The sequence below is a fragment of the Delphinus delphis genome, chromosome 5 (genome assembly GCF_949987515.2).
Source record: "Delphinus delphis chromosome 5, mDelDel1.2, whole genome shotgun sequence".
NCBI lineage: Eukaryota > Metazoa > Chordata > Mammalia > Artiodactyla > Delphinidae > Delphinus > Delphinus delphis.
Genome location: NC_082687.1, coordinates 78,251,323 through 78,264,198, shown reverse-complemented (window position 1 = coordinate 78,264,198; position 12,876 = coordinate 78,251,323). Strand labels below are relative to the sequence as shown.

The 12,876-nt window shown below is 36.2% G+C and overlaps 1 protein-coding gene across 1 annotated transcript in view; it reads left to right on the top strand.

The window, feature by feature from the left end:
• Positions 1-12,876, top strand: part of DTHD1 (death domain containing 1) — a 69,702-nt gene that overhangs the window by 23,231 nt on the left and 33,595 nt on the right. Inside the window, 3 exon segments of the mRNA XM_060013184.1 lie at positions 2,802-2,966; positions 4,666-4,955; positions 11,952-12,196. Of these exon segments, the coding sequence (XP_059869167.1) occupies positions 2,802-2,966; positions 4,666-4,955; positions 11,952-12,196 (700 nt within the window).

Here is a 12,876-nt window from a genome sequence, read left to right as displayed (position 1 = left end):
TGATTATGTTTTATGAAACTATTAGTATATCAAACTGTCATCTTTTGTGGAGTATAATCAAGGGCTATTCACTGCCTGGCAATACTAGTTGTCAAAGTTTGCTAATAGTATGTATTAAAAAAAAAGTGTTTAGTTGCAGTGCTGTTAAGAACAGCTGGGATAAATAAGGATGCCACCAAATTATTTAATTTCAATATAAGTTGTATCTATTATCATATTAAAGTCTAAATTTTAGGTGATAGATGTGCTAACTCACCTAACTGTGGTAATAATTTTCAATATATACAAGTATCAAATCATCACATTGTATATACAAGTATCAAATCATCACATTGTACATATTAAACTTGCACAAAGTTACATGTCAATTATATCTCAACTGGAAAAAAAAATAGTTTAAATTTGACCTTAATATCATTAAGGACTTTTTTGATTTTAAGTGACAGAAAAACAAACCCAAAGTGCTTAAGAAAAAAGGAATTCTTTGGTCCACATAAATTACAAATCTGGGGATATTTTTATTTTAATATTTTTCTTGGACCAGGAAAAACCCAGTCTCTCTTCTCTTTCTGCTTCCTCTGTGTCACTTCCATCCTCCAACATGCTTATTCCTCATGCTGGTAATATTACTATGTCTTCAAAACTCCAAGTTCAGCAGAAAAGAGGAAACTTCTTTTCCCCATGAGTATACATAAAAGCCCTGGCTCTTATTCTTACTCCAAATGTGTCACAAACCCATCACTGAACAGATCACTAAAACCAAAAGGAAGATGTGCTGTACAAGGCAGGCTAGCCTAGTTTATGGCATGGTAACACAAACCTGATTCATCAAAGACAGGCTTGGTCGTCTCACTCCTAGACTTAAGCTGAAGGGCAGCCACTGTTTGGTTGCTGTCATGGTGGCAGAAGAAAGACCTTTGGATAGACCCACACTAATAATTAAATGCTTAGCCTGGAAATGACAGAATGACATTGTTCACTATTCATTAACCAGAACAAGTCACATGGCCCCACTCAACCATAGGGGACAAGGAAGTGAAACTCTATCATGAGCTCAGAATGGTAGGGGGAAATTGGGTATTTTGAAAACAACACTGATGAATGCCAAATGTACTAATTGGCTCAGGTCATATACCCACCTAGACCTGGTGGTAGGGTCAGCTCCACTGCAGCTGAAAACATGTAGGTTTTCACAGAAAACAGACTATTATTAGGAAAAAAGTAGGAGTTATTATCAGAAAAAAATATATATTACATATAATTAAGTCAATTTCTAGTAAATGACCAAAGTTCTGGATTCAGTATGAGTATATCTTCCTGTGTTAATAGATTATTACCTTCCAAGTGTTAAAAATTTTACCATATTTGTATAAACCAAAAGCCAAAAACTGTTGTATTTTCCCCATCATCTTGATTTTAATCTGGTTGATCAACAGAGTCTAAAGTTTTCAAAGTAGACATTTTAAATCTAGTTCAGTTCCTAATTTATGATTTATAGGACAGCTAAACCTGTGAAACTAAAGTGGTTTTAAACCCGTAACTAACTCTATTCACAAATAAAGATGTGGGATTCACACTTACGTCTTCATTCTTTAGTACCTAGCTAGAAAGGTTCTGTCCCCCTTGTGGGTTTTAGCAGCATTAGACCAGGTTTTGTTTTCCTTTTTCCAGCAAGATGTTCAGTATCAAGTATTTTTCTTTCTGTAGCTTTTAAGTGAATACCCATTTAAGTGAATTTAAGAAGAGTTTATTGTAAGGCTACAATAGGTACTCTCTGCTTTCTCCATCTCTAAAATTACCCTAATTCTTTCACCTTGTTTTTTTTCCTTTTCTCTCTTAGCATCTGCTCTGTTTTTCCTTTCTTAATAATCTCTCTGCTTATTCATATTCATAGCCCAGGGCACTACAGCCAAAGGACAATAAGTTACAATCTCTGGGCCTTTTTCTTAGTCAAATTTCAAAGAAAGAAATCAAATTGGCTGGGTATTGGAAGTTGATCTAGTGTTAGCGAAATCAGCTCTGGTTGGGAGAAAGTATCACATAGTATGTACAGCTGTCTCTTTTAAGGCTTTGGGGTGGGGCAAGTTAGCAAGGAGAATTGTACAGGAAAGCTAATTGGCCATGTCTGCTGTAGGAATTAGGGTGAGACTATCAATACCATTTATCCTTACTACCATTTTAAGTGCTTTACAAATTTTAACTCATTTAATCCCATGAGGTGGATAGTATTATTACACTCATATTACAGATAAGAAGATGGAAATATAGGGAGGTCAAATAACTTGTTCATGGTCATACAGTTAATAAGAGGCAGAGCCACTCAGAATTTGGAAGTAGGCAGTATTGCTCCAGAGTCTATGGTTGCTATACCACAAGACTTGGCTATCCTAAAGCATCAGTTTACATCAGTGAATTTATTGACTTGGGATATTCCCTTACTCTTTTGCCAGTAGTAAAATGTTTCTCATTCTCCAAAGCTCATTTTCAATACTAGCATTTTCACTTTGCAAGCTTTCCTGAACACCTTCCTTCTGCTGTTAAACCACCCTGTACATTCTCTTCATTACCACACAGATCACATTGTCCTGTGATTGTTTAATATTGTAATACTGTGAGCTTCTGTCGAGCAAGGGCAATATATACCTTATCTTTATGTTCCTGGTGCACAGCATAATTACTGGCACATAACATATACTTAATGAATTGTCATTGGATTATTCACTTAATGAAAGAATGAATGCATTAAATATGATTTATGCTACACAAATTTTACCAGTTTCTCTTCTGCTTCCGGATTATAGGACAAAAAGCACTTCCATAAGAAAACCTGGGAGCAATGCTTGTGAATCTTTGAAATTATTGGGATTCAGAAGCCAAGACAGTGGTTGGTTTGTGCTTGATGGTTTCGCGGTGAGAACCATGCAAAGTGGCTTGATATCATTTGAATTGTGTGAACATTTAGAGAAGTAATACAACAGTAAACAAAAAATATTGATGATATTATATCCTGATGGTTCGTAATTGATGTTTACAGAAGTAGAATCATAGGATTAGACCTTTTATTCCTCAAATAGAAATATGAATAGTCCTTTAGGGGGTGCTTAAAATGCAAACTAGGCCTGACATGAATATACTATCAGTAATTTCACTCACGATAGTTTAATAGGTGCTGTTGGAAACCACTCTTAACTTAAATTTATTTTTACAGCTTTCTTCTAACTCCAAAATAGTTTTAAAATAGCACCTTCATTTCTGAAATTTCATGGAGATAGTAATTAACCATTCATATTATGCTTATCTCCTATGTATATATAAACTGAATTTGTTATTCCAGTGTCCTCATTTTGCTTTCTCATTTCCATGTTTTCTAGACAGCTCATTATGAGAAGAGTTAGACATGTTAAGGTTCCTGAGAAGTAGACACTCATAAAGAGAGGGCAATCACATGTCCAAAGATAGCCTGTATCTCATAAAGGAAGAACTTACATCTATAATTGTCTTGGGTCAGTTCCCTAGAAAAAGAGTCTAAGATGAGAATGCAAGTGACTCTTTGAGAGAGGGCTCTCAGGAGACTCCTGTAGAGTGATGAAAGAAAGCAGGGAGGATAAGGGAAGAAATGGGAGAAATTATGGCTTGAGGTGAAGTTTTACCTCAGCCTGATACCTCAGGGGAGCTCTGAAGTGTGAGTTCCAAGGAGGCTGGCTTTACACTCTTGCATCAGTTAGTCTTTGTCTGTGGATGTGATGCTGTTCTGGGGGAGGGGGCTCTTATAGAGCAATTTTCTGGAGAACAGTTGGGCAACAGGTGGGCCAGACCAGGAAGAGGGATTTGAATTAGTTTGCTAGGCTGCCATCATAAAGTATCACAAACTCAGTGGCTTAAACAACAGAAATGTATTGTCTTATATTTCTGGATGCTAGAAGTCCAAAATCAAGGTGTTGGCAAGGTTTATTCCTTCTGAGGACTCTGAGGGATCTGTCCCAGGCCTCTTTCCTTGGCTTATAGATGGCTCATTTCATGTTCACATGGCATTCTCTCTGTATGCATATTTGTGTCCAAATTTATTTTTTATGACACCAGTCATACTGGATTAGGGTGTACTCTAATGACCTCACACTGATTTGATTACCTCTGTAAAGACCATATCTTCAAATAAGGTTGCATTCCGAGGTACTGGGAATTTGGCCTCCAACACAGGATTTGGGTGGAGGGGACACAATTCAACTCATACAGGGTCCACCATAACAACTCTTATCACACAGTGACAGAGATGAATATTTCAATCTCCACTTAATAATGACATATATTTTGTGTCCTATTGATAGTAAACAGATTATCCGGATCATCTTTCTCTTTTTGAAGTAATACTCTTTGGTAATGTTAGTTAAAATATAATTTAAAATATGCTGCCATATTTAGAGCTAAGCTGAGGCTGGATGACTTCTTTGTTTATGGGCATCTGTTTTAGAACTTGATTTAAGCTGGTTTCCTGACTGCCAAGAGTTTCATTCAAGTCATTCATGAATTTAATCAATTAGTCATCAGAATGCTTGATTTTTAAAGGAGGTTTGGTTAATAATGGCTTTTTGGGGGTGTTATTAGTTATTCTTGATATTTTTGAAACTGGCTGTTTCCCTCAGGTTACTCCTTCTGTCTTCCATGCAGGTTTATAGTGCTTCACCCGTCTTCCATTGTGGACAATAGCCATTTGGTTTCTTTTGTGAAGTCTTTGGAGGAAGCCACGCTCAGCATCACTGTTTGCATTGTACTTTATCACCAGAAAGACAACCCACATAGAACTGTCATTTTAGTGGTGCCTTCTAAAGATTTACATCAGGTGCTTAGGAACTTGCGCTTGGAAGCGTCTAGTGGTCCTCCAGAGCCATCTCGCCATTTCCAAGTGAAAGAAGGAGAACAACTCCTTTTAAGGTTTACTGGAAACATATTTGCTTCAAGTAAGTATCAAGAAATCTTTTTGCATGTTCTATGGGCTATCAGCCACAAGCTTCAGAAGGAGTCCACTAAACATGTTTTGCTAAGGAAATCTTCAAAGAACTGAGGGGAAGCTTTGGAAAAGTAGGAAGAGAAAAAGGACTTATTTACTTCTTTCTTTCCAGTCTGCTTCTTCTCTTTTTAGAGCATGCACATTCCTTAATGGGAAGACCCTAAGTGACACTTTTAGAAATAATCTTCTCCATAATTTGTATAGCTGCGTTCAAGCTAGGATCATCTCTTTCCTACACCAGTGTCGTTGCCTCGTAAATATTCCTCTGTTTTCACTATTAGCCATGTGAAATGGAATGTATCAATATTTCCATAGAGTAATAACAGTGATCTTTTAAAAATGAGTCATACTTTATTACTTCCCTGATTAAAACTTTGTAATTACCTCCTATTCCACTTTAAATAATGCCCAAACTCTATGTTGTCCTACAAAGAATCTAACGTGAGGTCAGTGGACTCCCAAGAGATGTGTGGATAGACTATATTCCAGCATAACTGTACTATTTATAATTCCAGTTATTGTATTTTATATATTTAAAAGACTATGCCGGGAAGGAATCAATAAGCTTCACCAAAGTCCAAAAGGGACCATGGCACAAAAGTGGTTAAGAACCTCAGATCCAGATGACATACCCCTGCTTACCTCTTATCTTTATATTTATCTAGTGATCTTTTATTTCCATTATAAATCTTACCACAACTTGAAATTACTTTACTTATTTATTTGTTTATATACTTTTCATTCTTATATTTATGTTCTTCACTGGAATGTAAATTCCATTAGGGCAGTGACTGTGTCTTTCTTGCTGTGTACCCTTGAGCCTAGAATAGTGCCTGATATATCAAGGGCTTTCAATAAATATGTAGTGAATCAATGAATATATGATGATGCTGAGGAAGACAAACAGGGTGAGTGACTATGAGAGGTGGAAGGAGATGTGGCAGAAGTGAGGGAATGGGTGAGACAGAAGAGATAAAAGGAGGGAAAGAGAAAAGGAAGAAAAAGAAGAACAGAGAAAACAGCTGTGTGAGAGAAGAGCGAAAAAAAGCTTTGGGGGGGTTGCCCTCACAGCCATTTCTTTTTTATTGATTCAACCCCTTTTCCTTTCTAACTCCTTTCCTTGAGGCAGAATAATATCAAACAGCATGCATGTAAAGATGAGGTGTGGGGGAAATTCAGGAATGGGTTCTGTGGGAATTTCTGGCCCCGGAGTCCTGTGATAGACTTGACTTGAAGTAAGAGTCTCTGTTTACTTATAAATTAATATAGATCTCATTGATTTTTAAATGGTGCCTATTTTCTCTCTAATTCTGGAAATTACTCTAAGCTCCGCTGGCTCTTTGCTCTCTGTGGCTTCAAAAACGATGTGGCTTAAAGCTGAGGCTGCCCTGTTTTTGGTATCTCAGAAATAAGTGAGATTCAAAATGTCCCAATTTGAAGTATGTCTTCCACTTTCGCATGCAGAGTCTCAGCCATCTGAGCCAGCTGATGGGACCTATGGAGTGAGTGACAGAATGTCACAAAAAGGGGAAGGGGGAGGAGAGGAAGGAAGGGTGGAAGATATCCTTTCCTACTTGGCTTCTGGAATAGAAACTATGCTAGGATAATCCCTCTAAGAAGAGAGAGTCAAAACCTGGAAGTGTCCCACCCAAACTAGTGATGCAAATGACTTCCTGTAGTACTTGGGACAGCAGCTGTGTTTACCTCCTGCTCCAAACAGGAGAGAGTTACTGTGCTTCTCATAGGCAACGGTTGAGTGTACTATTGTCTATAATGGGGAATAGGGAGTATATGCTAAAATAAGAGTGCCTGGAGACAGGCAGCATGTGTGCGGTCCCTCCATATAGGAATGAAGAACTCCTCTTCACTCAAAGAAAATGAGTCAGTCAGGATGCCAGGATCCTTTCTCCTTTGCCTTTTCTAGAGACTTATGGCCAGATCTGGAGCTTCACTGGATTTTCTCCATCTAAGAGGAGCAAGACCCTCAGTAAAGAATTGATACCTGATCCTTCCATCAGGGCCTGTGGTAGCCTCTGTGAATCTCAGATACAAACTGCCAGAGGTTGTCTGCCTGGAGGTCCTCCCCTCAATCCATCCCCACCGTCTTCTCTAGTCATCTCCTACTGTATTTTCCTATGTCACTTATAATGATCACGTGTGGAGAAGCTTTTTCTATCTTTCCTGATTACCTCTGTTCTTATTTCACTTATTCAGATCCTTATGTAATTCTCTTAGTGGACATGCTCGTAGATATAATCTTCTATTTATTTTTTAATTGTTTGATCAATGTCAGTGTCTCTGACTACAGTGCCATGAAAGGAGGGCCTGTTTTATTGGTGGGCCTGCTTTATTTTAGGGAGGTGCCTAAAAGCTAGAAGAAGTATTTGTTTGAAGAATGAAGACAAAAGCTTTGGAACAACCTTAACATTATAGTATTATGTGATTAAAAGTATTTAAAACTTTAATTAATAAATTTAGATGACTGCCCTCTGAGAAATATCAAAATCTCTATATTCCTTATATAGAATACAGATGGTTCTTTTGACTGAGGACCTTGGGACATAGAGATAATTTCCACTTCTAAGAGAAAATAAGATAGGTGTTCCTTTGGTTTTTATATTGGCCTTTGGCATTCTTCTGGACACAGCTAGAATCTTCTTTCTCTCTCTAGGTTAGAGCTGTTGATTCAGCACTTAAACTTTCTATTGCATCACATCTAAGCCCCCAGTGCTCAGAAAATTCATAAAGTGCTAGGAAACGGGCAGACAGAATTTTATATAATGACACCTTAGCACCACTCATAACATCGAGTAATGCCCCAAAGAGGTCTGTGTGTGTCCAAGTTGCCCCAAATGCCCTTTGGCCCAGAGAAATAGTTTTCCCAGACACACGTGTTAGAATGTTAGAATGACCTTCCTTTTACTCATTTAACAAAGATTCCCTGTCCTTATGTACATTATATTTTACTGGAGAGACACAGAGAAGAAGCAAATAAATAATAAAATGTACAGCTTAATGAGGTGGAAAATTCCTTACAGAAGAATAAAGGAAAGGGAATAGAAAGTCTCAGAGAGAGTGGCAGATTTGCAATTTTAAATAGACTCGTCAGAGAAAGTGCCATTTCAGCAGAGACTTGAAGATGAGAGAGCAAGCCATAATCCTATCCCAGGAGAATTTGTCCCAGGCAGGGCAAGGAGGCTGGGATGGCTGGATGAGAGGGAGGGAGAGGAGAGTTGGAGGAGATGAGGTAGGTACTGGTCATGCCTTGAAGGCCATTTCAAGGACTTTGCCTTTTATTCTAAATGAAGTGGGAAGCCAAGAAGGGTTTTCAACAGGGCCATCACATGATCTGGGTCAGATTATATCTGTGTTGAGATTAGATGGTATAAGGCAAGTGTAGCAGCAGGGAGACAGGTTAATGAGCCATTGCAATGAATCAAGCAAGGGTTGATGGAGGCTTAGAGGCAAAGGTATTAGAAATTGTTTCTGGTATTTTCGCCATAAGCATCTTTGCCATAGACATCTTTGCCGCAAGTATTTTTACTGCATAACTAATTAGCCATAAGGCAATTTTGCCATAAAAGGTATAATGGCAAAAAATAAAAGGGGGACATTTAAAAGCACATAATGAAACATGAAAAATGAATAACAAAATTATAAAGACTTTACTGCGACACAAAATATTTAAATACAGTTAAAATGTGTGTAGATTCATGACAATGCTGCACAGATAACTGATTTTATTTTGCGGGTTGTACCTAAGCACTTGTCTTCCAAGTCTTTTGTTCATAGTATTTTATACATTTTTTTAAACTTGTTTATTCATCTTTCTGTTTGGCATCGCACTTTTTCTTATTCACTAAAACTTCATCCTTCACTGAGAGAGGTATCAGTTTCCATATACCAGGATGCATATTTGTAACTGAGCTTTGTGTCGCATTGCAAAACCTTCTACACTGTTTGTCCTTTGCATATTGTCACATGTCTCTTGACAGATGTTCCAAAGTTCTATGGAAAATGTGAGTTCAACTCTGGGCCTGCCAGGCTCTCAGTCTCAGCCTCTTTCTCCCCCAGTGTAGTGTGTTTCGAAATAAGAAACCAATTCGTGGGGTAAAACATCGTCATCTGTCATGATTTTTTTGTTGTATATGTCAAACCGAACTGTTAACCAGTTATTTTATCTTTTACAGCAAAATTGCCTTATGGCCAGATAGTTATATGGCAAAAATGTGGTGGAAAAAAGGTTTGTGGCAAAGATGTCTACAGCAAAGATGCTTATGGTGAAAGTACCTAGAACTGGTGGAGATGTGTTAGGACACAGAAATATCCTGAGCCAGTGGTTCTCATGAGAGTATTCTGGTTCTCTGTGTTGGTAGCATGTCACTTCTTCATGTGACTTTTCTAAGCAAAAGCATATAGGTCTATGTTTGTACTTCCTATGTCTTCAATGAAAAATATTCCAATATGCATTATTGAGAAGAAAATACATTGCTATAAAAAATATCTAGTAACTCACAAAATATAAATAAGTTATTTAGTTCTTTAAATGACAAATATTTATTGTATAGCTCCTACCCTACTATCCCTGCTAGGAACTATGTACATAATACATTGACGAGAAAGAGGTTTTCAAAATGTCAACTAATGATTGCTTTCGTAATTTTGGTATTTAATGAGTGACTTTTGGTTTTACTTCTCTAAATATGCCAGAGTGGGAGAAAAAAATAAAATAATGCAATTTCTTTGTGCTATTTGTTCTTTTTTTGGTTCTGCTTTTTTCTGTGACAAAGGGTCTTCAAAATATAGTGTTACATCTTAGCAACAATGAAACTCCAACTTAAGTCTACATAATACTTTCTTTGATAACACTAAGATCATGCTATTTATTACTAGTAAATCCTCAATAATTTCATCCTTATTTCATATATAAATGTGATTCTTAGAGATTTACATTACAAATCTTTATTTTTTTAAATTAACTGGCAATTCGAGGTAGATAAGTTCTAGAAATAGGTAGAACCAATGTGACTACGCCTCATCCTCCAATCTTCATATACTTATATACATTATCCTTTATGAGTAATTGTATACCTGGCAGGGAGTATCATTCAAGGGGTGGAAGGAGAAATTTACTAAATTATATTCTGTTGGGACATAAGTAGCAACATTTTTCTTGGTAGTACTCTAGTGGCATAGAAGTAGAAGTTTGCTAAGTATTCCCACAGTGATCTAGAAACTCTAATTCACTATTTACTAGATGCTATTTCAGTGACTCCAAATAATTTATCTTTTTTTTTCTTTTTCCCTTTCTTTCTTAACAGAATGAAACTTTTAAAGCAAACCCTGGATAGTCATGCCTGTCCTAGGATGTCCTAGGAATCTGTTTTGTTCAAGGAGCCAGGTTGCCCCTAAAATGTAGACTTAAGCAAAGGGACATACTCCTATACCTTCCATAACCTGGAGTTATTCTAATTCTAGATTTAATTGTGCTTTAGAAATTCACCAAAATGACCTCTAGCAGTCAAAACAAGGAGAAAAGTATTAGTGTCATTTACATCTCTCACAGAATGCAAGAGGGAAAGCTTCCCATAAGAGAAAGAGAGAGAAAGAGAAAGCTCTGGGCAGTCAACTTTCAGGCCTCTGAGAGCAGCAGAAAGTTGCAACTTAGATATAAAAGCTTCATATTGACAGTCTTTTAAAAAATTTAAGTGGGTTGGTTTTTGTCATACAAATTCAAAACAAGAATCCGTCTTTGTTCTTCTCATTTGCTGTCATTGCTATTATTTACTGAGCCTTTATTATGTGCCAGGCCCTGTGCCAATCATTCTATCCATACTCCCTCATTTCATTCCCAGAACAATCCTAGGACGTTAGTTTTATTTCTCGTTTTAAAGGTAAGGAAGTTAAGGCTCCAAGAAGTTCAGAGATGTGCAAGAACTGGATAAATATTACGGCGTAGGTAAATATTAGAGGCTGAACATGGATCTAGATCTTTATGTCAGAAACATATTATAACTGCTACGTTACAGCTTACTTTTAAATTTTGCTAAGGGTAATGCACACTTGCCTTACGAATACCGCAGTGTCTGTTTTACTGTTGCAATGAGAAGGTGAAATATCCTGACTGTCATGGTAAAACCCCCAAGAGTGAAATGTTATGTTCACTAAAGCTCCATTATTTTCAGTGGACAATTGAGAAGACTTTTACATATGCTTGTTTGGGGAGAATTCACCAGGTTTTAATAGAAATTTTAGTAGCTATTAAATCTAGAAACTATTCCATTTGGAAGTTCTAGAACAGCACTGTATTTCTGCATGGTGAAAATGTTTTATATGTGTACTCTCCCATATGGTAGCTACTAGACAGACGTGGCTATTGAACATTCGAAATGTGGCTAGAGCACCTAAGGAATTGAATTTTTGATCTTAATTAGTTTTAACTTTAATTTTAAAAGCCACATTTTGCTAGTGGCTACCGTATAGGAGAGCACAGTTCTAGAATGTCTGTTGTGAGGTCGTGATAGTGTGCAACGTGATATGAATAGTTAAGTGAAAGGAAAAATATCATTCTTAAAAAGTGAAAATAATTTTCTAAGTAGAGAAAGAGATGAGTATTTCCAATGGTTTCTTGTTGTAGCAAAATGGAATAGAAAAAGAAAATCAGATCAATGATGACTCCCACAAATGCATAAAAAAAGAAAAAGAAAATCAAAGATTATTAGACCTAGAAGCAGCCAGAGAGCACCTGGTCCAAGTATAGATGAGAATCATTTTAGTAATTTATACAGTCTCAGCTTAGTGCTGGTTTATTAGGTTATGTTTTGACAAGAGGTATTGACACAAAAAAGACAAATTTTTTAAAATGAATGATTATTCGGATTTTTAAAAAATAAGTAAAAAAAGTGGTATATATTAATAGTAACAAATGCATTTTACTTCTATTTAGGCAATGGGAAGGATTATGGAAAAGACTACAAGCTTATTTTTCATTTACAAAGGAAACCTAGACTGGAACTCCAAATCAAAGAGGTGGATGAATTGGGAAACTATAGCTGCCCTCATTATAAGGGTACCATTGTAGTTTATAAAGTACCTAAAGAAAAGATAGTCCACAACTTGGATCAATCTCTTATACTTAACGAAAACAATTATCAGTTGCCAATTTGCAAATTACCATTGAAATTGCCAAAGGTGAATCATTTTACTTCCCTAATTACTGTATTTTGTTAATTCTCTATAATTCTCTACCAAATTCAATACTGCATAAATACGGATACTTATGGTTGAAAGGAAAGATAGGAATAATGTTGATAAAGAAGGATAAGCTACAAGAGTGATAGAATGCATGTCAGGATTTCTACTTTCTTCCATATCAACTTTGTAATAGGAACAATTCAAATTGGTCTGGTCCTGACAGTATATTGTTAATGACTATTGAAAAAATGTCATTCATTTTCTGTAACTGATTCTGAGTAACTAAAAAAAATCATTTATAAAAACATAGAATACCGTTCAGAACACAACAATTTTTGAAAAATCATGTGGTGACAAGGAAAATGACATAAAAATATTTTCAGTGAGACTTACCAAATCCTGCACGTTTGTTTTAAGAGTTAATTCCTCTTTCATTTCTGATTTTGTTTATTTGAGTTCTTTTTTTTTTCTTTTTGGTTAGTCTAGTTAAAGTTTTGTTAATTTTGTTTATCTTTTCAAAGAACCAACTGTTAGTTTCATTGATCATTTATACTGTCTTTTCAGACTCTATTTCATTTATTTCCATTCTAATCTTTATTATTTCCTTCCTCGATTAAATTTGGACTTTTTTGTTCTTCTTTTTCTAGTTCTTTCAGGTGTAAAGTTAGCTTATTTGC